General features: G+C 50.2%; 1 protein-coding gene across 1 annotated transcript in view; it reads left to right on the top strand.

Moving 5' to 3' along the window:
* robo2 (roundabout, axon guidance receptor, homolog 2 (Drosophila)) overlaps positions 1-26,281 on the top strand; it is a 146,334-nt gene extending 120,053 nt beyond the window's left edge. The window contains exons 20-31 of the mRNA XM_030109043.1: positions 2,255-2,297; positions 5,919-6,046; positions 7,437-7,709; positions 8,606-8,731; positions 13,900-14,059; positions 15,531-15,797; positions 17,565-17,779; positions 21,457-21,639; positions 22,022-22,180; positions 22,311-22,577; positions 24,493-24,687; positions 26,149-26,281. Coding sequence (XP_029964903.1) covers positions 2,255-2,297; positions 5,919-6,046; positions 7,437-7,709; positions 8,606-8,731; positions 13,900-14,059; positions 15,531-15,797; positions 17,565-17,779; positions 21,457-21,639; positions 22,022-22,180; positions 22,311-22,577; positions 24,493-24,687; positions 26,149-26,150 — 2,018 coding nt within the window. The 3' untranslated portion in view covers positions 26,151-26,281. The remainder of the gene's footprint in view (positions 1-2,254; positions 2,298-5,918; positions 6,047-7,436; positions 7,710-8,605; positions 8,732-13,899; positions 14,060-15,530; positions 15,798-17,564; positions 17,780-21,456; positions 21,640-22,021; positions 22,181-22,310; positions 22,578-24,492; positions 24,688-26,148) is intronic.
* Positions 26,282-26,682: the final 401 nt, after the last annotated feature.

The following is a 26,682-nucleotide window of genomic DNA, read 5'->3' as shown; positions in this document are numbered from 1 at the left end:
ACCCGGACCCTTCAGCCCTGAACCCTAAACCTGCCCCCCTGCCCAGCTGTATCCTTGCTTTCCCTCCATGCTGTGTTGTTTCCATCCCTCCTTTTCTGCTCTCTCCCTGTGAAACGTGACCATTGTTTCATGTGTATCTCTCCTATTGACGTTTTTTTATGGTGCAGGTAGAGACTGTCCTCCATCTTCCAGAAATAACCATTTCCTTTGTGTTTTCTTTCCAAGACTGGAGTTGTCTTGTAACGTTTCGTGTTTTCTTCTCTGGTGTCTGTCAGTGAGCCGGATGGTCATTCATTCATTTGATCTTTCCCCTCTGTTTGTCTCTTGCTTCTGTCTCCAGCCCTTCTGGAGCTTTATCTCATCTGCTTCCTGTGATGAATTTACTTTTCCATGTGTCATTTTGACGATTATTCCACCTCTTGCTGGCTTGAATCTCAACAGATCCTTTAAACGTGGTCGTTGTAGATACAGACAGAGTAGTTTGATGACAGTAGAGCCTGGAGAGGCCGGAGAGGACACAGACGGCTGAGTCCGGCCCAGCAGGGATGATAGGTGTAGGAGTTTTGGGCAGGAGTCTGGCTGGAGGGTTTCACACCGACGCTCTTCTCTGTATCCACCATTGGTGGATGTATGGAGTGCTCCGTGTCTCGCTGCTGAGACTGGCGCTTGGAGAGGTGATTCACGGCGCCGGGGCTCACTGCCAGACGGAATAATATTTGATGGAATTCTCGTATGTTGATGGCACCCCGCCCACTCCCTCCCACCTCCGACAAATACTTATTAGAGGGGATTAATCGGCGCTCATATTGGGGAAAGTGCTTATCTTGGCGACGGAGGCGAGAAGCGCGGCCCTGCCGCCGCGTCACTCCGGCTAACATGAAAGTCTTCCGCAGCAGCCCCGAAATGTGCCCGAGCCCAGATAGGGACTTCAGAGGCCTTCCCTCCGCCGCCGCCGCCGCCTGCCCCTCCTGTCAGTCCTCCCTCAAACAGCCAGTTCACTGCTGCTGGAACAAAGACAAACGGAAGCCGGGGCTGTATTTCACACCGACAGACCTGCAGCGCCGGTCTCATCCCACCGAACACTTTTAATTCCACCTGCGCTGTTTTGAGCAGCTTAAGCCTTAATGTTGTAAATAAACTCTCATTTGCTCCGACATACCGGCGAGATGAAATCCAAATTCAGTTCTTCTTCTTTTAAATCCCTAAATTGTGGCTATGAGAGAGAGAATTGGATTAAGTGAGCTCAGGCTCTGTTGGCGAGACATTAAAATGTCCTGCTCGCAGCCCCTCTAATCTGTGGTGGGAGTTTCCTGGTTCTGTCGCCCGGTGGAACCCCCCCTCCGGCCCCCCCCTCGCTCCTCCCCGTGCCCGGGCTTGTTCCTGAGTCAACTTGACTGAAGCAGAAAGGAGAGAAGGAATCTTCAGCCTTCCTCTCGCTTTAATCTCCATCTGTGGAACAAATGAGCCAAATTACTAACAGCTTTCCTTCAGGCGACCAGCTTCCTTATTCCCCCCTGCCTGCCCCCCCCCCCTCGTCGGAATGAGGTGGTTTCCAAAACTCTTGCTGCTTTCTTGTGTTCCCTGTGATCCATTGAAGTTCCTATGAACCCAGAACTCTTCCTGCTGCCTTTTCATCTCGGCGGAGATGAAATGGATGCTTCGCAGCCGTGGAGTTTTAGCAGAGCGGCGCTTGTTATCTGGAGATCGCCGGAACGGAAGGGGCCACATGCACGGCTTCCGGGGAGCCCCGCCAGCCAGACCGGCTCTAACGCAGCCTCTGCAGATAGAAAACCCGGCGTGATTAATGAGCCCTCTGCCTTTTCTAATCATCTTTTGGCTGCGATTTAATCACAAATCTGATACTAACTCAGAAGCAAAATAAGGAAGATGAAATGAGTTTTGCCTCTCATCAGGCGCCGTGTCCTTGAGGAACACATGACGTCTCCACTTATGCAAAGCGGAGCGATGTGCGGTATTCTTCACCGCACTATTAAAGGAAAAAAATAATCACGAGAGACAGAGGATGCAGACGGACATCTGCACCCTTTAGAATCCATCATCCATCTGGCTGTGCAACGGAGGAATGCATCGCTGCTGAAGTCAGATGGAAGGGCAAATTAGTCGATGCTAAAAACGACTGCACGCCTCAAACTGACATATCAAGACAAATCCTGGTTGGTTTTCTAAATATTACTCTGGAAAAAGCTCATATGTGGCTTTGTTTTCTGTCTCTGTCTCTCCTCTGTGGCTGCAGTGACGTTCCAGAGGGTGGATGGCGGTCTGATGAGCAATGGCAGGTGAGTCGTCGTCGTTTCCCCTCGTCCGGGAAAACCTTCCCGTCACTTTCGCTTCACGCAGCCCTTCCTGCTCTCCACAGTCAAGCGTGAAACCGGCGCTGTGATTGCAACCCTGATAAATGACTGATGGATTGATAGATGACCGGTACCTGTAGTGTGGAGCGGTGTGCAAATACAGCTTTCTGCCACATCTCCATCCATGCATCCATAGATGAACTCATAAATCTCCTCAGCAGAATTAACAGAAACAATTTAAGCAGAGAGTACTTTTATTTTGTCATTTATCTTCCGCCGCCGGCTACAGGCAACCCCGGAGCCCTCTCCGGTGATAAATTTGCCTGTCACCTTGCGTGGGCGGCTGGGATCTGAGCACATGTAATAATGTAAAAATAATTACCCGGGGGAGAGGTGTGCGGAGGTACCCCGTCGCACCCCCACCCAGCCGAACGGGGCGCATCTCAATGACACCGGTTACTGAGCTTTTGCGGGTCTTGAAGAGGCTCCCTGGAGGAGCCCGGCTGCCGTCGATCTGCTGCTTATCACACCTGACTGGGTAAAAGCTTCAGATCTCAAACACTCAGCCAGAGACGGCGGCTGCAGCTGACCCCGGGTGTCTCTGGGCTCTGGGATTGTGTCTGCGCTGCAGTCTGGTGTTTTTATATTTATACCTTTTTCAATTTCCCCCTTTCTCTTTACGTGAAGCCGGGCGCCGCGACGCACCGCATTGTTCTGCAAGCTGCCAGCAATTTCTTAATGAATTAGCCACGCCACTTGCCATGCTATTTCTCATCTACTTTCTGCTGTAGTGTTTTTCCCTCAATTTTCCACATAAGTGGCTCGATTCTCACTCCGCCGAGTGGGATTGGAAATGTCTGTGTTTCTGCCGCTCGATGTTTCTCATATCTTTAGTCAGTCGCAGTGACTTTCACAATTTTCGCAATAGGATGGAGTCTCCTTTGCTATTCCAGAGCCATCAAATCCCAGATGTTACAACTTCCCCATCTGCCCCGAGAATCACAATGTGCAGCACAGCATCTCAGGAAAATGTGTTCATTTGTTGCATGAGATGTTTATTGCATTAATTAGACAATAGCAAATGAAGCCACGTCTGTCTCCGGTTTCTCATTGGCTGCTGCCAAATTGCTCTGACTGAACAATTACATTTAATCGATCACAAAATAAATGATTCATGGAAGATGAATAGGCTCCAGATTGGTGGACCTGGACAATTTGACTTTGGCTGCTCAATTGAAATTGATAAAAGCCGATAAGGGTTCATTCGTTATCCCCCTGCCAATAGGGAGATGGTAATTAGAAGGTAGTAATAACTTCCTATCTTGGCACTGATCAATATTTTAGCAAAGCCAATCCGCTGTCGGCGGGGAGAACGGGCTGGGAACAGGTTTCGCTCTCGCTGTTGCTATGGAGATTCCTTTACATCCCAGGATCCGAATGACGGCGTGTTTTCTAATCTAGGGAGTAATCTGTGTTTTGCGTGGCTCTAAGTGTTGGCTAATGTCTGGACTTTTAATCCAGATTCCATTCAGCAGTCTGGTGAGGCCGTAAACAGCTGATTTATGAAGTTGCTTTGGAATTAATCTCTCCCGGCGCGCTTATTTATGGGAGGCTGGGTGTCAGGCGTCTGCGGCAGTATTTATGGTTTCCCTCCTGCTCATCACAAGTAACTGAAATGTCTAACAGCGAGAGGAAACACTCCAAATCAAATTCCCTCTGCCAAGGTTGCCATCTATCCTGCCTCGGACAGGGATTAAAAGTTAGGTGTCGACTTTTCATTAGACATATGACCTGAGGCCTGCACCCCCAGTATTACCCCGCCGTCTCACACACACACACACACACTCGTATATACATATAACAAACACCTGCAGTAGAAATTGGTCTTATTCTAATTATCCTTAGCAGAAGTACTGCTGTGTGATGAATACAAGGACGATGCAGCCATTTCCTCTGTCAGCTCCTTGTCTTTCAGATGATGAGCTGGGGGGGGGGGGGGGGGGGGGTGCAGCGGGGGACCAGACAAAGCCGCGCTCTTTTACTTCTGACAGTGTACAGTCTTGCTGGAGTCAACAGAAGAGAACAATGTCATCTTCTCTGTCAGCTGGTGGATATTTTCGGGCTGACAGATGCTCGGCGCACAAAAGGCGCCGAGCGGCGCAAACAAAAGAGGTGCACAGGGGCGAAATGAAGGCAAACAGGGTTAAAGAAAGATGGTGTAGAGCGAGAGAGTGATGGCAGAGGGATAAAATGGCAGCCAGTAACAGAGGGAGAAGGACAGGGTGAGATGTATTACCCTATAAAAGTGCATGTGTCTGATGCACAGCCATCAATTTGAATGACTTGTCTCCCCCGAGGGCCTGTTTTGGCATTCAGGACCCACAGCCAGGGCTCTGAGCTTGCCAGGGCTGCAGTTCATTTGGACTCCCCCCTCTGTGGAGCGGCTCTCCTCATTAGGACCTGTAGCCGAGGCGCAGAGCGACTGCGGCAGTCCCATTACCTGCCCCTGTCCTCGGGGCTCGACTCCGGCGTCCAACACATCACCCCACTGGAGCCCAGACAGAAAGCCCCCGCTTACAGCCGGCCCGGTATGGCTGCTGCTCTCCTCCTGCTCCCGTCTCCTCTAAATATACTTACTTTATGTCCCCAAACTTCTGCTTTGTTGCACGCGGTTCTTATATTCAAAGTTTGTTTGCACTTGACTCCATTTGCCTGGCAGGTGGAGTGTCGGTGGACTGACACATAAACAAAGCCGTTTAACTGCATCCTCCGTTCTCATTTAGCTCCATCTGTGTTACCCATGGTAACGAGGCTCGGACGTGATTGTACAGTAAAGTGGCCCTAATGGGCTCCCAGCAGTCACCCGTGACAGGTTAAAGTCTTGATGGCTGCTTTTATGGTTCTCGCCCCCTCAGGAGGGACGCAACACCTGTTAAATGGAACTGCCCCCCCCCCCCCCGCACGCCGGCGTCCCGCACGCGCCGCGCCATGGTTCGAGTCCCCGTCAGATAAGATTTAGGCTGTCTGGACATCCCTGCGAGGGGCTGATGGGAAAGCGCAGCAGAATGCGGCTGATATTAATGAGTGAGGAAGCGCATACATGTGGCTGTCAGCGTGTGCTGCTGCACGTGTGTGTGTGTGTGTGTGTGTGTGTGTGCACGGAGCAAACGCAAGCATTCACGTCTCCTCAGTTTCGCATTAATAACTCCTCCAATGTGACAACAGCACAGCAGGAGTAACAGAGAAATAAAGGCTTGTGTTTGCCTGGAGGAATTCCAACTTTGCAGGGAAAAAAATTATCTGAGCAATATTTCCCCAGACTGCAGGAGTGTTTTATTAGCTTTGGAGGCTTATGGCAAAGCTTATCGCACAGAAACACACTATTTTGTGTACAATACAGTGTTTGAACATGTGTTTTTTTCCGTCTTTTGTCTTCATAATGTCTTCTGATCGTTGTTATGGTGTTGTTTTCATTATTTCCTCAGTCCAGGAGCACGATGCGGACTGAAGCCATGTGATTGGGAATGTTCTCCTTCAAACCTCTTGTTCTCATGTAATTTCACACTGGGTGCTTAATCTGGCGTTTCATCCTGTGTTTGCGCTCAGCCGCCCCGGCCTGCTGAACGCCAGCGACCCCGGCTACCCCTGGTTAGCAGACTCCTGGCCGGCGACCAGCCTGCCCGTCAACAGCAGCTCCGGGGGACCCAACGACCTCGGCAACTTTGGGCGAGGAGGTGAGTGCCTGCTGCTGCGAGGAAGACGCCGTAAAAGATAAAATATGCGGGCTCTGAATTCCTCCAGAGCTCGCGTTGTTTGTCATGCATGCATATGCATGCGAGATGTATGCATGTATGGATATTGTGTGCATATATATTTATATATATGGCACAGCAGGGGTCCGCTGTCGCCGGGCTGACTGATGGGCAGTACTGCAGCCTGGTGTCACATCCCATCCCTCAGAGCAGGGAGGGCCAGGCGGAGGGGCAGGGGGCGGACGGCTGTCTGGAAGGATGGGCCGGGGCAGCCAGTCGTGAAGGACGTGCGCAGCCTGACTGGCGCAGATGCGGACACTTCCGCCACAGCTCTACATCATCCCCCCTTCACTGGGCAGGCCGTGCACTGTGGAGGGAGTCCGCCCCGGACTTCCCCAGCTCTCTCTCTCGCCCCCCCTTCTTTTTCCTCCATTCGTCAGAGCTCCCACATGCAGGGTAGTGCCAGTCGGGCTCAGAAGGTAGAGAGATATCCAATGAGCAGAGAGAGAGAGTGCAATGGCAATTTTATTTAACAAAGGGCATCAAACGGTGAGTTCTTGGTGGTCTCAATTTATTAAGCTGCGCAGCTGAGAAATCACAGAGTCGCTAGAGTAACAGGGTGAGTTCTGCCCTCGCAGGGGCGTGCAAGTCTCTAAAAACTATCTGCCTCGTTCACTCCCAGAGGCCTTCACTGCCCCCAGCCGTAGGCTGGACGCAGGGAGACTCCCACGAGTGCCGCAGCTGCTACGCTAAGATGATCAGGAAAAGTAAATTCTAGACAAAGCATTCGGGTTCCCCGCACATCTGAGTGTGTGAGAGCTACGGGTATTTATAACAAATAAATCTGAGCACTACAAAACAGTTCAGCATGCACTCATTAGACATTTCCACCACAGAGTTAGAGAGAGAAAGAGAGAGATAGGGAGGGAGGGAGGGAGGGAGGGAGGGAGGGAGGGAGCCTCCTCTAGAGGTGGATGGGTGAGGCTACATTAATGCCTTTGCTTTAAGCTGGATTTGTGAATTTCTCATTACTGAAGATCCTCTTCATATCTGCTTTAGTGAAGTTAGAGTTAATATCCAAAAGAAAAAAACCTTATATTACTCATCCCTCCTTCTTTAGAATAACTTGGAATTCTCAGTTACTCCCTCGATGTGGCCATTTTTCATTTTCTGTGATGCCCTTTTTCTTGTAAGTCACATGCATGAGTGGAAGCTCAGTGGTGGCTGACCAATAGAGAGGGCAACGCCCGCCCGCCCCCCCCCCCCCCCCCAGTGTTTTTGCTTTTATTTAAAAATGTTCAAAAAATAAAATAAACAATGCACATGACAGCAGATAAATAATTTAAAACCCTCCTCCTGCCTCCGTCCCCAGATCTTCCCACTGGACAGGGTGATAAGACGGGCACCATGCTGTCTGACGGAGCCATCTACAGCAGTATAGACTTCACCACCAAGGCCAACTACAACAGCCCAGGCCAGACATCCCAGGCCACGCCGTACGCCACCACGCAGATCCTCCACTCCAGCAGCATCCACGAGCTGGCCGTGGATCTGCCCGAGGCCCAGTGGAAGGCCTCGCTGCAGGCCAAGCAGGAGATGGCCAGCCTGGGCTACTCCCTGCCCGACAAGAACTCCTGCAACAACAGTGAGTGGCCTGCGATGCGGGGAGCGCCGAGGCGTCGGTTTGTCCTCCAGGGACAGTTTTCCCTGCGACGCTCTAAACAAAGCTGCGTCTGGTCCTCAGTGCTGGAACCAGTTCACAGTCAGTGCTTCTGGTTTGACAGTTTCCACCGCAGGTCTCTGCAGTTTTCAGAGAAGAAACAGATTATAAGCGGTAGATTTCCCCCCAGCACACGTTACTGTTGCCCTGCTCGGCTGTGACGGAGCAGTACAGTTAAATAACCGCTGATGTTCCCTCTGATTTCCTCCTTCAGTCTCTGTGTAATCGGCAATCCATTTTAGCTTGACTAATATTTAAGAAAATTAGCCAATTAATTACCGTGGATTGATTTGGGATTTTTTTTTAAAGCCGAATGGATTTTTATGCTTTACATGTAATGAGTATTCCTCGGTTGTATTGTAATACATATTTATGATGATGATTTTCTGACTGTGTGAAACAGAGTAATTACAGTTTTCACGTAGTCCCTCCAAAGCACTGGGCTAATTCTCCCTGGCAGTTTTGAAGAAGTGTGTTCAGATGTGATTACGTCCCTCAGAAGGGGACAAATACTGAAATAAAATCTCCACTATTCAGTCGTTAATTCCCTTCCCTGAGTTAGGAGAAATCCATGCGTAACAATTAGCGGCGTGCTATTCTCAAATCAATGACAAATCAAACCTGTCCAGCTGACGAACTGTCTGCCGCACGCCAATCAAATCGCGAGCGGACTGTGTGAGCGAGCGGCGCCCGGTTGAATGATTGAATCCTGAGTGTATCCTGCTTGCTTGTTGCTCTAACTGCATGCGTGCATGTGCTTTGTGCTAACTGCCAATCACCTGACGCCACTGTGATTTTTGCCCTTTAACCTCCACTTGTAGCCCTCCTTTTCATTCCCGACTACCGATTGGCCGACGGATTGTCTAGTAGAATCCCACACAACCAATCACAAGATTTCAGCACCACCAGCTCTCACAACAGCTCAGAGCGAAGCGGCAGCCTCTCAGGTTGGTTCACGCAGCGGCGAACGCAGCGGAGCGGCACACTTTGCTCCTCCGCCCGACTTCATGATTGACTGTTGTCTTAATTGCTGTATTGATCTGTTGTTTGCATGTATGAACCAGACATCAGAGGCATTGTCTTTTAACACGTTCCCTCCCCCCTCGGCACGGCAGCCCTGCTCCCTCAGCTTCTTCCTGGTTGATCACGTTGGTTATTGTTTGTGCTATATGTAGCACCGAGCACAACGAGTCCCGCCGCACTGTGATATCAGATCGGACGCCGCCCACTGGAGCATGAAGAAATCCAATGTTTAAGTCGGAATAAGTAAACAGAGCAGCAGGGTCATTTCTTGACGGAATATGGCTCCGAGTGCTGGAAGCTGGGCTTTCCTCGGGAAGGCTTTGTCTCTCGCCGTGTGAGAGAGCAGACGGGAGCGAGGGCAGAGGGAGTCTTTCAGACAGAGTGGACACACACACACACACACACACACACACACACGAGCGCCATTAGAGATGCTTGGCTGGGTAAAGTGGCGAAAATACCTCCCTTTCTCCCTCTTCTCCTAATGGTGGCCGACTACACTAAAACCCGTGTTCAGAGAATTACAATGTCATTTATAGGACGCGGCGGCGGCGGCGGCGGCGGCCCTGCCCGCCTCCCCTTCACTCCCCTCTCTTATCCAGTTACAAGCCGCTGCCTTAACCGGTCTCTAATTCAATGCTCCGGCACACAGTGGGGCTGGGGGGAAGGTGGCCGTGCCTCACACACACACACACACACACACACACACACACAGTGTCGACTGATTGAGAACATGTTAAAGAGTTTAATCGTTCAACTATTAGAGGTTCTCGTAGCACACACACCACGGTCTCTTCAGGTGCGTTGGTGGTTTCCTCGACGCCCTCGACGCTCCAGCAGCTCATAGTCCATCTTTATAAGCAGTATTCACAAAGAAAGCGTGCAAATCCCTGAAAATGACCTTCTTTTCCGCCCGGATTGATTATAAGGTATGATGCGGAGATGGCGGGTCTGGAGAACCACACCTGGATCCGGTAGACACTGTGAAAGGAGCTCCAGTGAGCCACGCTCTCCGGACATCCGGCACTTTCTCCAGGAGCAAAATCTCCGATCAGCGACTCGCTTGTTGTCGCTGCTGCCAAAGGAGGTTCAACCGCTTATTAAATCCAGTTCACTCACTTTTCCCTGCAGCTCTGCGAATATTTAGTGACTGATTTTCAACAAAGACATGAAACATTAGAGCCGTTTTTGTAGTGTTAGGTGAGGTGAATTGCATTTGTCTTTGCATATTATGGCTTTAATGCAGATCATGTTCAGCGTCTCACTCACTGATGACAGTCAAAGGAAACTGAGTAGTGTTCACCAACGTTTTTATGGCTCAGTAATTAGAAAAGTCCTTTATGGAGGTTTATGTTCGGGAATCGGAATGACACATGTATATGTTGCCCCAGTTTTTAGGAACATTAGTATCACTTTTGGTGGGGAGGAGTTGTTCCAAACCCTCAGAGTTACATTTATAAACAGTTGCATCATGTTTGTAATTTAATACAAGGAATCCCTGAACAGAAGTTGTTGCTAAAACCTGGTCTTTTTTGAATGTACAGTGCTGGAGAGCCTTTGAGCTTTTCCAAGTCAAATGCACAGCATTGCAACAGCGACGGGAGGGAGAGAAAAACCTCAATAGGGTGAAGATAAAAATGCCTGCATATTGCGATGATGCTATGAAAGTGTGAAGTTACTGAAGTGTGTGCCCTGCACTGTGCATCTTGCGTCAGTGACATGAATTTGAATCAGCCAGCGCTTTGATTCAGACTTCAACCAGAGTAAACTCAGGATTTGAAGGGCTGGAAGGAGTGGAAGTTTTAGCGCTGTGCGCCCCCTCTCAGGAGATGGAGGGAATAATGAATGTCAGGTCTGAAGGAGGGGGCCGGGATGAAAAGGAACAGAAATAGAGCGGCTTTCATGGCAGCGTGAATCTCCACTGGGGACGTGCTGCTGCTCATTAAAACCTCTTTTAGTGTAAGGGAGAAGAAGTAACTGTTTTCTGAGACAGACACACACACACACACACACACACACACACACACACACACACACACACCCTGAGCTCCACAGCCTGATGAGAAAGCTGCAGAGTGGGTGATCAGGCTGGGTAAATGGTTTTCTGTGACCTGTGGCGCTCCGGCTCCCTCCGTCCAGCCACTGCCCCTCCTCCTCATGTCACATGTTCTATCTATTCTGCTCTTAACTCCGCTAGAAATGATGACTTTGGCTTATATATTTGACCACTCATAAGTTATATCTGGCTGCCGGAGCCTTCTGAGACTCCGTTCTGTGGCTTTTCCTCCTCGGAGCCGAAGCGGCCAATGAAAACACAGCAAACTCAAGGCTGCGCGGCCCTGCAGTTACAGGCTGGGAGTGCCCAAACCCCGGGTATAAATACCCAGAGCTGGGTCTATTTTTAGCATCTGCTCCCCTTTGAAGAGACGCCCGGTTTTGTCGGAGGAGATGAGTTCGCTGTGTAATTCCTGTATCGCTCCAAGCCACAGCCTCGCTCTGTATTTTTCATATTTGGGCTGAGCTGTGGCTGCAGTGCCAGGCCATCCTTCCCTGGAAGAGGCTCATTTACAATATTGATGGCCGGTCTTGTGTAGAGGGACTAAGGATGATTGAACAATCGCGTCAACTCACCATTTATTGGTAAAAGTCAAGTGTCGCCCAGAGGTGCGATTAGGAAACCCAATTACTTTCAGACTATACTTACACTCTGCTGCTGCCTGCCTTGGGCTTACAGTTGTTTCTTTTATTACTTCCATTCTTTATTAATCTTATTCTGACACCTCCCCTATCTCCTCATGCCTGGATTCTCTCTGATGCACCCTGATCCTCACCACGCCCGCCGCTGAAGGGCTTTGTTTTCCCTGCAACAAAGGGAAATGTAGCAGCGGCAGAATGGTGTGTTCTGGGACTCCATGCTAACTGTCCAGCATGTCTGGGAATCAGTGGAAAAGCAGCTCGTTGCTTCTGGAACTTTCTCCTGATGACAGTGTCTGAATCACGCTGCTGAGGATGAAGCTGTGCTGACGTTACACTGAGCAAGTCGCCTTTCTGGCAGCTTTCGGGGACTCTGGGAAAAGTGATTACAGGAAGTTGGCAGCCAGCAGATGACAGACACTAATATTCTCAACGGAGGATCCTAAAGATGGTTTTCACTGAGCGTGTGAGGCTTCATCAGGCATCAGAGGTGCATTCTGGATCTAGATGTAAAGTGTTTACCCACAGAGAGGCACTTCGTCCCATCTCAGATTGCTTTATTCACACAGTGAGCAGTATGTCTGCCTGCTTCCCGTCCACATGCAAAACCTCAGAAACATCCTGTAAACGGAATACATTCAGCACTGGCGAGTTTGGGATTTTACAACATGGAGATTATGTCCTATGTGAACACGACAGGCCTCGAGAGACTAAGAAATGTAAGTTAGAGAGATTAAATCTCTGAATGTAAGAACAGAGTCAAGCTGACAGAAAAGGTTTGAGTCTATATTTGCAGGCTGATTTTCTAAAGTGTTTCTTCTGCGTGTGTCTGAATGAAGTGCTTTACCAAACCCTGGAAATTAACCGTGATAAAATATCAGTGGCTGTTTGTCACACAATTGCTAATTGCTTTAATTGACTAAATATTGATGATTTAACCGCCACCGATTAGTCACTATTGACATGTCGCGGTGAGTGAAATACTGTCGGCAGTCACTCGGGTCTGCGTGTTTCCATTCAATTTAGGCATTAATGGTAAGATTGTAAAAAGAACATCGAGTAAAATGATTCATTAGTGCCAGTAACTCATGCTATCTCATGAAAACCCCCCAAAACAGAGGAAACTAACCGGTAGTCCAACTAAAAGAAATGCAAATTCAGCTCAAGTGAACACAAACCAAACATCTAACAGGAAGGGGAACGTGGATTAAAACCTACTAATCCTCACTAAAAACAGAACATTTGCATAATTCCTTTGTAAAAAAATGTATTTCTTAGCTTTGTGTCTCTAGTTTCACTGAATACTGTTATGAAATACTGTTAGTTGATGTGTTTTGTCCAGTCTGCAGTCAATAGCTGAAAGCACAATGACAGAGACTGATTTTATTCCCACTCTTATTATATATTACTTCATATTTCTCCTTCAAGAGAAGAACAGATGTAACTGGTAGACCCCACCCCTGCTAGTCCTTCCTGCTTAATTGCTTGTATTTTAATTAAATATATTCATATATGATATTATTTTTCAGGAGCAGAGTTGTGTCAAACACGCGTTTGTGTCTTCAGCGTTGTATTTGTGGCTTTGTTTTCCAGTCATAATGAGATATCGTTTAATACCAGGTGATTTAATGTGGAGTCTTCATTTATCCTCCCTCTGCTCCATATGAGTGTGTGCGCTGTCTTTAAGCCAACTTAAAAACAAATCTGTGCCTGGAGTCAGATGTCGTTTCAAGAAATAAAAGGTTCCTTCCACAGTGACCAAATCATATAAAACTCGGTATTGACCTGGCTGGCAGATTTATAAAGATGGATGGGACGGGGGAGAATCCGCAGTTGGAGCGATGTGAGTGGAAATGGATGGGGTTAGCGACTCTCCGGTGTAATAAAAGAAATGAAAGTAGTAATAGACTGGGTGAATTCCATTAGGGACACACTGACACTACAAGCCATTCATTATGATGATGCTGTGAAGTGAGATATTTCATTGTGGAAGCCGAAGCCCGGCGTGAAAGGCGACACTGAGCGATAGGTGGAGCACAAAGGTCTGCCTCAGCCTGCTCCACCGCTCCTCTCCTTCTCCTCTGTTTCTATGGAGATCGGAGGCTTTTCAGCCAATCAATCAATAGAAACATGCTTTTCATCTGGCAACCTTGAGGTTTTCTGTGTGAGCCTGACAGACAGGATCCTTTTGAAACCCCGTGTTGGAAAGTGTGTGTGACTCTGAGGCTGAATCCAAATGGATCTGTAATCTAAGCAGCATGTTTGGGACTGGATTGAGTGTGTTTAGCAGACACATCTGTCTCATGGAAAAGCGCCCACTGTTTGTTTTTAATAGATTTTTGTGCACAGTCTTCTCCTCAGGGACTGTTTCACTTAAATACCTGATCTCCTTTTGCAGGTGGGAAGGGAGGAAAGAAGAAGAAAACAAAGGCGGGCTCCAAACCTACCAAGGCCAATGGGTCCAACTGGGCCAACGTCCCCCTGCCCCCTCCCCCCGTGCACCCCCTCCCCGGAACCGAGATGGACCATTATCCCAATGAGCACCATGAGGGAGGAGGGTAGGTCTCCCAATGCTTTAGCACAGATCGATGCACCAGCCGCTGATTCCTGCACTCAAAGAGCAGCTCTGCAACACACTCCTGCCTCCACCACGTTTGCTCCTCTGGCAAACGCACAACATGAAGCAACAACACACATTCCTGTGAGGAACAGTAAGGTTCAGCCTGGCTTTCTCAGCAGCTAATTACTGCTCTGCCACACATCTACAGAGAAGCCATGGATCAGTGCGTGAATAACTCTGTTACGGTGACACACACACTCACACTAACAGGAAGCGGTGTACAGATGGGTGCAGATCAAGCCCCCTGCTGATCCTGTCTTCGTCCTTTGGAATGATTTCATGACTGGAAAATAGATGTGAAGCAGGCGTGTCTGACGCTCTCCTGCTGCTCCTGGACTGATCCGTTTGAATTCCACAGTGGATGTAATCCAAATGCTGTTGTTGTATAGAGAGAAACGCTGAAGAATCGAAGCAGAGCCGTGTCTGTCTGTGGTTTGAATTTCCTCTCAGCTGTGTGGATGTAAATCCAGTTTCCTCACGATGAAATCGGCTCATTCATTAAGTGTTTTCATCCAGCAGACTGAAACCTGCCTTCCATTCAGGTGGAAACAGAAACTTAAGTGATTGTGAGTGTGTTTCTCTTTGGTCCACTAGGTGCCATGTCCTCCCGCTCTCATTTCCAATCTGTGAGAGTCATCTGCTTTAATAGGCTATCTGGCAAATGAAGGGTCCTGCGACTGTAAATCTGAGGCGGCTCTTAATGGCAGCAGATTAAAACAGTTATGTCCTATGGAGTGTGCACTGACAAATTTCTTTAATGAACATTTTCTTTATGGCCAGTATTATTTCAGCATGTATAAGCACAGCAATGAGCAAGTGAAGCCTGACAGCCGCTGTAATTTTACCCCACACTGCCATAAAGCTAATTCTTATGAAACTTTGACAAGGTCACAAAGATTTCTGTTATTTTCTAAATGTTTTCCCAAAAATACAAGTGAGTTTATGTCCTGCCCATATCATTTTAAATGGGTGCATACCAATCAGCAGAGGTTTCACTTTCCACAGCCTGATGGCTCATGTAGTTTATTTATCATTTTTTGGTTTCTGACACCTGAATTTTCCAGTTATGAATAATTCATACAGGAAGCTATCTGTCCACTGAGGATATGAAAACTTTCGGCCACTCTGCCTAAAAGCGCTGATGGAGAAAAAAGTGCATATTATAAAATTAAAAGGTGAACTATTGCATAAAAACTGGATAAAATCGGATGAAAGTATTGCTTTCTGCCATAACCATATGAACACGTCATCGTAGTGAGCATCTGTTAGAGCGACGGCTTTTTATTTGCATATATAACTTTTTTTTCATCACGAAAATCAAGAAAAACTGAGCAGAGAAAATTGTGGGAGGTAGTTTGTGAAAGACCCCGGTTACCCAGCTGTTGAGTGAGCGTGCGCTGTGTCCTCAGGTACGAGAGCGACGGCTGGGGCCCGCCCATGCCCGTGCAGACCTACCTGCACCAGGGCATGGAGGACGAGCTGGAGGAGGAGGAGGAGGAGCGAGTTCCCACCCCGCCCATCCGGGGGGTGGCCTCCTCCCCGGCCGCCGTGTCCTTTGGACAGCAGTCCACTGCCACCCTCACGCCGTCTCCTCGGGACGAGATGCAGCCGATGCTCCAGGCCCACCTGGACGAGCTGACCAGAGCGTACCAGCTGGACATGGCGAAGCAGACATGGTACCGAACGCTGCCTCCAGGGGCCGAAACTAACCATCCCATAATATGCTGAATCAAATTTCTAATGGTTTTCTGGTCTCAATCTGTGTCTCCATATCCTCTGTATGAGGCCCCAGAAGTGAAGACAGTCTGTCCTCTCTCTCACTTTCTCCTCTTTTTAATAAATGTGTGATTGAACAGGAGATTCAGGAGACGTTTTCCCCTTATGACATCATGAGGGGAGAAAACCCCTCCCTCTGGAAATAACCCCTCCCTCTGGAAATAACCCCTCCCTCTGGAAATAACCCCTCCCCCTCATATTAGCCCTTCACTCAGGAAGTAGCCCCTCCCACTGGAAATAACCCCTTCCCTTGTAACAACCCTTCCCTTTGGAAATAACCCCTCCCTCTGGAAATAGCCCCTGCCCCTAGTATTAGCCCCTCGTCCTGGCAATAACTCCTAACTCTAGAAATAACCCTTCCCTCTGGTAACAACCCCTCCCCCTCGTATTAGCCCCTCACTCAGGAAATAGCCCCTCCCCCTGGAAATGTTCCCTACCTCTGGAAATAAACCCTCCATCTGCAAATAACCCCCCTCCTGGAAGTAAAACACTCCCTCTGGAAATAGCCCCTCCCCCTAGTACTAGCCCCTCCCCCTGGTAATAACCCTTCCCTCTGGTAATAACCCCTCCCCCTATTATTAGCCCCTCCCCCCAGTAATAGCCCCTCCCTCTGGTAATCACCCCTCCACCCAGGGTTGCCAGATCTGACTCAAATATTCCTCAATAAAAACCAGCCAAAATCTAAACCCCTGTAGAAACTGTATATTATGGGACTTTAAGATCTATCTATCTATCTATCTCTCTATCTATCTATCTATCTATCTATCTATCTATCTATCTATCTCTCTATCTATCTATCTCTCTATCTATCTATCTATCTATCTATCTATGTGGGCAGATATACCGCTGCTGTTGCTAATATATTCATTGTTGTGGTTTGGAAATGCTTACTGTACATTCTGCTGCAGTTTATTGCTGCGGGGATTTATTTTGGTGCTGCTGCATTCCTCATGTCAGCCGTGTGCCGCGGAGATAAACCCATTAATCATTTCATTTTAATGGGCCCGTGCTACCACTTAGGCCACTACTGTATTTTGCTCACTCTAAGAGACACAATTCCTTCCCCACGGTTGTTTACTCCCCCTACGCCCGTACTGCACATCCTATTGTTGCTGTGCTCATGCAAGGCAGATGAAGGCCATGCTTCATTCTGTCAGCGGCGCACACAGAACCAGAGAGTGGCGTTCATTCATAACGGTGAGGCGGCGGCGGCGGCGGTAGGGGGGCAGGGACGCCTTGTCAGGAAGGAGATGTCATGTTACCCAGTAATGACTATGTTGGTTAGAGAGCATCTCTGACAACACCAGAGGGCCAGTAATTACAACCAATTCCCACTGCAAGCCGCGTCAAAGACTTTGCAGCCCTCTAACAAACGCGGCTGTCAGCGGCGCGGGCCGCCGCCGAGGTGACGGCCGGGCGTCGACGGGCCTGGAGAGCGGCCCTTTGTATCATCCGCCGCAGCAATTAGCAGGTCATTGTGTTAGCATACGAGCAGCAGTGTAGAATTAGTGGAGATGTCCAAATTTATTCAGCAGCTCACGCGGCGCCGGGTTCTAAACTCAGCCGTGCGTTTCGGCATGCATCCTTGGAAACTGGAGAGTCCGTTGGTTTCCGCCGTGCCCCTCGCCGCCTCTCAGTCCCTGATCGCTCTGTTTCTGGTCTTCCAGGCACATGCAGGGCGGCTCGCTGCCCCCCCAGGCCCCGGCTCCTCCAGTGGGCTACGTGTCGAGCACAATGGTTTCCGACCTGGAGACCGACCTGCCTGATGACGACGAGGAGGAGGAGGACGAGGAGGAGGACGAGGGCTACGGAGCCAGGCACCCTCGCGGTATCGAGCACACGCCGGGATCCAGCATGGACAACCTGGACAGCTCCTTGACAGGTCGGGATGTGGTTTTCTGTTTTCGCTCTCGTCGTTAGGAGTGAGTGAAATGTCCTCAGACTCCATCGGCTTGTTCTGCGCTGAGCGAATTGCTACTCGAGACGTGTTCTTCAGGAGTCGCTCCGTGTTAATGCTTATGTGAACATGCTTCCTGAGTGTCCCGCAATCAAGGCGTTTTTTTAACCACTTTTGGCAGAGTCTGGGGAATTACAATCATCATTTCCCAAAAAGAGATAAGAAAGTCCATGAATTTTAAACAGGATAGTGAGAGGGAAATTAAGAGGAGGCGGAGGGGGGTGGGGGGGGCTGATTTAACTCGCACACAGCTCCGGAGCTTTCGCCACGTCTTCCCAAGGAGATTTGAAATACATTTCACGTGCAGTGTACTGCATTCCAGACCAGAGGCACCATTTCCATTTTTACAACTCGCTGAAAACTTTTACAGCCGTCTGTCGGTGGGGAGGGGGGGGGGGGGGGGGGGGGGGGGGGGGGGGGGGGCATGTGAAGGGCACGCCATGGCGGCGGCCGGCCTGAAACCCTGCTGTCACCCCCGCCATGTTCCACCGTCCGTCTGCCGTCCGGAGGGCAGAAGCGTTGATTTGCTCCCGGGCCGTCGTCCCTGTAAAGAGCAGGTCTGTTGTTGGACAGAAGCAGCCACGTATCGGAGGGCTGAGCGGGGAAGCTGGGAATCGGGGCTGCTCTCTGCTCCGCGCTGTCAGCGGCCGCCTTAAAGAGCGGTTTTCGGTGGGATGATGGAACCGAGGCTCTGCCGGCGCTGACACATGCTGCCGCTGATGTATTTAGAGGAATATAAAGCAGCAGCCGGGCCCTAATCTGCCGCATCTCTCCTCCACTGTATTACTCTGAGGACGGCACTCTTTCTTTTTATCTCTGACTCTGCCTCTCCGCCCGGCCTCTGACACGGCAGACACGCTCCCGGCCCGGGGGCTCGCGGGAGAAACAGAGCGGAGATACGGCGGCAAGCGGCGCAGATTTATTGCGGCCACCATTTTGAGGCTGTTGGGAGAGGGGCGGGGCGGAGCGGGATCCTGTCAGCCGTCTCTTGATAGATCTGTCGTTGTTTTAATAATATGGAAATAGGTGTGTTTTTGTAATGTTACGCTAAAGGCCGGTAAATCAAAGGTTTTCCCCGATGCGCCACAAAGTAAAGCGGCAGTCTTTTCCTCGGGGGCCATTTTTTTCAGCGGCAGGTCGACTCGAGCTTTTCAACTGGGCTCATTACGACATATTTCTGGCCGATCAGCCTAAGTCCCGGTGTTGTGGTGGGTATTGCACAGCATTTCTCGCTTGAGCCGGCGAGATGAAGGCAACGCGTCGGTATTACTCGGTATTACTCGGCTTTGTACAACACGGATCCCGCAGAGCTGGAACGCGCTTGCAGGGGAGTCGGCTGCACCGACGAGACGAGAGCCCGGCGGTTCCGGGCGATTACTCTCCCATAAAGCTTTGCCAGGTCTGCGTGAAGCGGGGTCACGCCTCCCGACGCCAGGTAGCGGCGCCCACTCGTCAGGGAGAGCGATTTCCACCCTTAACGACATGCAGATTAGGGTTTCCGTCGGCGTAAATCACTTTTAGTGGCCCGAGGGACCGGGCCTGTTTTTCCCTGGCCCCGCTCCGCCAGAGGCGTCAGCCTGTTCCTCGGAGAACACGGCTCTGGATCGTTGCTCCGGATCGAGACGCGATAAAACGACAGACCCGCAGAGCAAACCCGGGTCTGGTGCCACGGAGAGAAATTATATTTCGAGGGCAGAGCGAAAAGTAGATTGAATTTTTTTCTTTTATCAAATTATGTTCCAATGATCACAGTTTGATTGGACTGCTGTTGCTGAGAATAGAAGTGCTCCAGAGGTTCGGCGGTAGAAAGTGGCAGTTAGAGCGGCTGAGAAGTCATTCTGTGATGTGATTTGCTGAGGCAGTGTTCCTCCGCTGAGCCGGAGGACTTGGAAGCCTCAATGCTTTGGCTGGCACTGCCTATACTTCATTATCTACTCCATTCTTCGTGGGAGGATTGGACCCAGTGGAATTGCTGTCTTTCTTTCTTAGTGAAAAACTCTTAGAAAAGAATTTCAAAGAAAATAGTGAGGAAAGGATGGAGGGCCAGAAGTAGTTACTGCCTTGGATTTCAGTTAGCCGCTGAATGAACGGGAAGGTGTGTGTGTGTGTGTGTGTGGGGGGGGGGGGGGGTCCTCTGCCATATGCAAGCCTACGTTTTATAGAAGTTTCCATTATTGTGAGAGAATTTCCCTGCAACGGGACAGAAAGGCTGTTGCAACGTCTGCTGCTGGAGACGCAACCGCCTGACGTGCCGTGGCCTGATGGAGCGATGACCTCTCAGAGGAGATCTGCAGATGGGAGAGTCGCAGAGCTCTGAAGGGGATTTCCCAGCATGCACGGATAAACAAAACCACCCATGTTACCACATTTTATGTCCAGTTTTAAAACGCGATGCGGTCTATTGCAGAGGGAAACGCCATCTGAGAGGCTGAGTGTAATTCATGCCGGTGATATTTCGACTGGAGTCTCAATCTGCTGTCTCCGGCCGCCGTTTGAATCCGGCCGACCTCTCCGGGAATCTTGCTGCTAACTTTTTGTCCCCGTCACGCTCCCCGCGACCTTTGCCCTCGCACCTCCCCGGAACTGTGTTGGGCCGGGCTGTTGGGCGGCGGGATGGAGTGTGTGAGCCCAGCGCTTTGGGCCGCTGCCACCGCGGCTCGATCTGCCAAGCCAGTCCCACCGAAAGCTGTCACATTAGCCGACTGTTCTGCCTGTCCGTGCCTGCCAAAGTGGCATATTTTTATTGGCAGGCCGTTGGCTTTATATTTAAAGTTTTGGCCTAGCTGTTTATGTGAAGGGGGGGGGAAAAAAACCATGAAGCATAAAAGAAATACAGCAGCTCATAAACCGAAACACTGGATGTAAACAAATGGCTGCTGTGGATCAGAATACTGATCACTTCTCTCTTGCTTTGATCATCCTAAACTTTTCTTTCTTGGAGTCAATACACCTTTTTTTAACAGTGATGGCTGCACATTTTTAAACAGGAGTTAAAAAACGGGTGCGTGCGTCGCGCCAGGTGTCGGCGGGAATCCGCCGCTTTGTGAGTTTTCACCTGAGGCTGCTCCGCTCCACGCAGCTGCGCTCATTGTTCTCTCTGAAAGGAAGAGCAGAATCAGTTGATGACAGTCCTGCTGTTCCTCTGTGTGTGTGTGTGTGTGTGTGTGTGTGTGTGTGTGTGTGTGTGTGTGTGTGTGTGTGCTTTTTTCCTACAGGTATGTATGCATGCTCTGTTTGTGAGAGATGACAGAGGACAGGCCAGAACAGAATGACTACACAAAGCGCTCACCTGCAGGAACAGACACGCCCCGCGGCTAATACACAGTCATCTGAATGGAGGACGTTAATATCTGCTTTTATTTGGTGTGTGTGTGTATGTGTGTGTGTGTGTGTGTGAGAGAGAGATCACTCAATACCTTCGTCCATCTCGAAGCAGAATGTAAGAACAGATGTTGAGAATGTCAGATCGTGTCTCGAGGAAGGTGACGGAAAGTATGAACGCCAGTGTTTTGAGAATGAGATCAATACGTATTGATACACACACACACACACACACACACACACACACAGAGCGGTGCTCTGAACGCTGCGCTGCTCCACAGGCTCCATGGTGAACGGCTGGGGCTCGGCCTCGGAGGACGAGCGTCATTTCTCCAGCCACAGGTCCAGCCTGGGCAGCTCGTCGGACGGCTCCATCTTCACCCACTGCAGCTTCGCTCAGGCGCTGGTGGCGGCGGCGGACAAGGCCGGCTACCGCCTGGAGGGCACCAGCCTCAGCAAGAGAGGTCGGTGTGGAGGACAGACGCCGCCCGATGGACCGGAGCGTCCCCGTCTTCCCCTCACGGACGCCTCCGTCCTCTGCTCCAGGCCGCCTTGTTTCCTTCCTTCCTGCTGCTTTGGACGCTCTGCTGCTGCACGGAGCTCCACCTCCAGCTCAGCTCCTTTCTAACCCGTCTTGCTTTGCGTTTCCTGGGTCAAAGGTGGAACGTCTCGCTGTTCCAGAAGGATCTCCTCTCCTCTAATCCAAACCTCTTTGCTGTTCCAGGATCTTTCCTGATAGGCTGCTTGATTGGTGTCTTTGCTGCGATGTGAGCTCCGTGTTCTCGGTGTTGGCTCGGACGATGCGCGTTGACCTCCAGCCGTTGTCCTGCTGTGTCCCCCCTCCAGGTAAAGGCCTGTCCCACCGGCCCCGGCCCAGCAGTCCGTTCTCCACAGACGGCAGCACAGTCGGCACGCACAGCCTGGGCCACCAGAGGGCCGCCAGGCCCGCGCGCAAACCCCGGAGCCAGGGCACAACCCCCCACCGGAGAGACGCTGGTGCAGACGGTGAGGCCGCCACACACACGTCCACACACACACTGCGACAGGAAGCCGAGGGAACCTCCAGCCTGCTCCTAAATCAGTGCATATTAACTGTGTGTGTATTGATGCGATTTCCTGTGGGTGTCTGTTGAAGACCTACCTCCCCCCCCGGAGCCGCCCCCCTCCCAGGGGCCGGGCCGGATCCAGGGGGCCCGCAGCGTGAGCAGCATGGTGCCCCAGGCCGAGAGGAAGGCCGCCTCTCTGGAGCGCCCCCCGATGTCCGGGCCGCTGTGTGGGCCGGACGACGCCAAGAGCGGCGTGGACCGGCAGACGCGCACCCCCCTGGACCACCACCGCCAAGCTCAAGACCGGCTGGGCTCCATGGAGCGGGCGGAGGACGGGCGCCGGGGCCACAAGACAGGTACGGGGGGGGGACGGGACTCGTGCTTCTTCAGTGAACCACAACAGACAAGGACCGGCGCACAAGACACTTTTCAGAAGCCAATAAGCAAAGAGAGAACCACGTTCAGATGAGATTTTAACTCTGTCTTTACAGAATTTATTTAAAATTTAAACTGTTAGAGTCGTTTAATAACATCACTCCTACCAGCGAGGAACCAAAACATTTTAATTTTCACTTTGTCGGAGCGCCGAGCGTCAACTGTTCATTTCTCTGGACCAATCAGACGGAGCCTGTCCAAACATCGTCCCACTGACTGCTGTGTGGAGTCAGTGACTGTTTCTACGACCTCCTGTTTCCTCTGCTTGCTGATCTTTGATCGTTCTTTATTTTTATTTTCCTTTCGGTTTATTGATATGAACCCTTCTTTCCTCTCATGCACAGTTAACTTTTATTTCTTCGAACTCTTTATTATGTTCTAATATTGAATAAAGAAAAAGAAATTCATGCATGTTGATATGATTTTGTTTCAATTCAGCTTTATTCATATAGCACCAAATACAACACTTCTAGTCATTTCTGAGTATTTTTACAGAGAAAACCCAACAATAAACTGAATTAAGAGACATACAGGTAGTTATTTTGATCAAATAAGTATTAATAATTAAAGTAAATCATTGTGGTTTCTCTGCTCCGTCACAGTTTGTGTCTCTTCACTGAGGATGATGAACAGTGTTTGTGACTTCCCGTTGCTGAATACAACCTTCAAGTCTTCATACAAGTCGTGTTATTTGGAGTTTAAATCGTTATTTAGCTCATTTTCAAACAGGCTATTTGTGTGAATGGAAGTAAAATCTGAGGAAGCAGGAAAATCTCAGACTTTCTAAGTTTTACAGCAGTTTAACGTGACCTCAGTCACTGCAGTCTGTTACAGTCTGTTTTACTGCAACAGAAAACTTTGTAAAAGGATGCGTTCGGATACATTTTGGCTTTGCACCATTTACCACGTCCTTAAAAGAATCAGTGGCATTATTTGTTTCGTTACCGTGCAGTCTGGAGTCTCGTGTTCTGGCCGGAGCTGCCGCTGCTGTCTGGACAACTTCTAGTGTTGAAGTTATCCCTCATGCTGGGTGGAGGCCGGGCTGCCGTGCACAGATTGTACCGTCTGCCACTTGCTGTCACTTCCAGGACGCTCCCCCCCCGAACCCCCCCCCCGGTCCGCCCGATGCCCCTGTAACTGTTGCCAGTATTGCTCTGCGGCGCTCCAAGCGAGGCAGGAGGCCCCGGCAACTCAGACGCTCTCTAATCGCGTTTTTTCACACAAACAGCAGCCACTCGGCGCCCCATCTGCGTGTGTGTGTGTGTGTCTGTGAGTGTGTGTTCCTGTGTGTGTCTGTGAGTGTGTGTTCCTGTGTGTGCGTGTCGGTGAGTGTGTGTTCCTGTGTGCGTGTGTGAGTGTGTGTGTTTCCGCTCGGCGCTCTCGTTGTCAGGACTTTCTTTCAGACTGTTACTCTGACCCTGTGAGACAAAAGGCAGGACAGACGTCCAGAAAACAGTCTGTAGTTGAATTCCCAGGTGTGGCGGAGCGCTGGCGGACTCGCAGTGGACTCCACGGAGGTCGGCGCTCTCTCCATTACAGTCATTAGCGGAGCGGCGGGGAGCGGTTTGATGAGATTTCACACAACGGCGAAGACTGCTGAGGGTCAGTGTTGTGCTGCTCTGCGGTGGGGGGGCCGTGGCCCCGCCCCCCCCGTCAGGCTGGTAGCTGCGGGGCCATGTGTGAGGCTGAGGCCTGGCACCGATCGCTGGCACCGCCACTCTGCAGATGTCAGGAGTGGGCGGGGCTTCGAGCGGCTCATTGTCTCCCTGCGTCAGATGCTCGCTGTGCCATGATGGACGTCGCGCGTCAACGTTTTGAACCTGTGTGTGTTTTCAGAGGAGGGCTGCCTGCCGTACAGCAAGCCGTCCTTCCCGTCCCCCGGGGGCCACAGCTCGTCCGGCACGGCGTCCTCCAAGGGCTCGACGGGGCCGCGCAAGGCCGAGGGCCCCCGGCAGCCGCAGCAGTGGACCGCCACCGAGCACGCCGAGTTCCTGCAGACCAACGGCCAGGGCCAGTTCTCCGGGGAGTTATGTGAGTAGCCCTTTGTTTCAGGACCTGCAGTCCAACAATGGCCGCCGAGAAATTAGCATAACCGCTCGCTGCCAGTGCCTGTGCGGACTCTCAGGGTGTGTTCGCACTTGGCGGTTTTGGCTAAATGTATGATCTGTTAGAGCGCTTTCTTTTGTGGAAGTGTGAAGGCGGCCATCTGAGTCGTCCACACACACTCCTGTCGGAATGTCAACACTTTAATCTTCTGTTTAATCTTTAATTTACCCGTATAATGTGACCCAATTCAGTTCAGTTCAGCTTTATTTATGAAGTGCCAGTTACAACATGGTGGTTTCTAGACACTTTTACAGAGAAAACCCAACAGATCCACACGAGCAGCATAAGAGACTGTGGAAAGGAAAAACTCCCTTTTAACAGGAAGAACCCTGCAGAACCAGGCTCAGAGGAGAACCCTGCAGAACCAGGCTCAGAGGAGAACCCTGCAGAACCAGGCTCAGAGGAGAACCCTGCAGAACCAGGCTCAGAGGAGAACCCTGCAGAACCAGGCTCAGAGGAGAACCCTGCAGAGCCAGGCTCAGAGGTGGTCTTCCTGCTGTCCCGGTTGGGGTGAGGGGACAGAAAGAGAAGGAGACAGGACAGACAGGTTGTTGTATCTACATACAGTTCATATATAAACACAGGGTACAGAGGCTACAGGAGGAACAATCATCAATAGCATGTAGCAATACACTGAAATTACACTGAAACCACGGGCCAAAACCGGGCCACAAGAGGCTCCAGTCCGGCCCACCAAGCCACCGAATGCTCAACATTTCACAAAGCACTGGTAGTTGTTGTGCAGATTTCTTAGGAGTAGCAGGTAAAACACAACCCTGAGAGCCGAGCATCGGCCTCAGAGCCCAGCTGTCAGGAGAAACATGCAGAAAGAAGCAGCTGCAGGAGGAGTTTGTTGGGTTTAGCTCCAGAAAGTTTCATTGAAATCGTCTTTATTATCAGATTGTCGTCATTTTCAGTAGTATTTATTTGGTTTTGTGAAGCTACAGACACTTCCATGCCGCTCTCTAGTCCAGTCCCGACATTAGTTTGCAGTCCCAGTCTCTCGGCTGGTATAAATATCCCTGCAGTCCTCCCGTTCTGTCCAGGAATCACAGCGTCTCTGGCTGTAAAAACACTTCGCCTGCTTACTGCAGCTTGTGAAATGTTCCACTGCGGTTTCTTTTAGTATCTTTTTAGGCCCTTGTTGGAAAGCAAATGTTTTGTGTTGTGAAGGGACGCAGTAAAATGAGTAAATCCCAAAGCATGCATGTCTTTGATGGCCATTGTCTCGACTGAGAATCTGGAAAGTCGTTTCCAGTTTTCATGCCAAGCTAATCATGTAGCAGCTAAAGAAAGCAGCTTTTCTCTAAATCCAGAGTGATATTGAGGGAAAGAAGAGTTGTATTCCTGCCCTGACCTTTCCTCCGTTGACCTTGTTCCTGGCAGAGTGACGAGCCCCGGGCTGTAAACTGGAGGCAGAGCCGCTCTGTCCTCTGGAAGATGGACGTCCTCCTTCTCGGGTCAATGAACTCTGTCCTCACCTGCGAGTCCTCGGAGGAGAGGAGCGTCTCCGCCGCCGCCGCCGAGGACGAGAGCGTCACAGAACTGTAAATGTGATGTACAGACACATACTGGACATCTCACTACGTTTCCGTGCTCAAGAAAATATTTTCCACCTCCTACCTTACTGTAATTTTCTTTTTGTTAGAAAAAGGCAAGTTGGAAAAAAAAAAGAAAAAAAAAACTGAAAACAGCTATATGAGAACAAATTTTCTGGTTACTGCCCTTTGGGGAAAAGGGACTTTTGTTTCCTGTAAATATTTTCTTTGACTTGTTGTTGCATTGCTATGCAAGCCGAATTCAGTTTGAGCTTTTTCCATATACAGGAGCAGTTGGGTTTATCTGGTGATTTGTATTATATGTGAATTGAGTGGCTGTTGTGCCATAAAATAATTGTTTTATAATCCATTGTTTGTTGAT

The sequence above is a fragment of the Salarias fasciatus genome, chromosome 14 (assembly GCF_902148845.1).
Source record: "Salarias fasciatus chromosome 14, fSalaFa1.1, whole genome shotgun sequence".
NCBI lineage: Eukaryota > Metazoa > Chordata > Actinopteri > Blenniiformes > Blenniidae > Salarias > Salarias fasciatus.
This window is presented reverse-complemented; position numbering and strand designations above follow the sequence as displayed.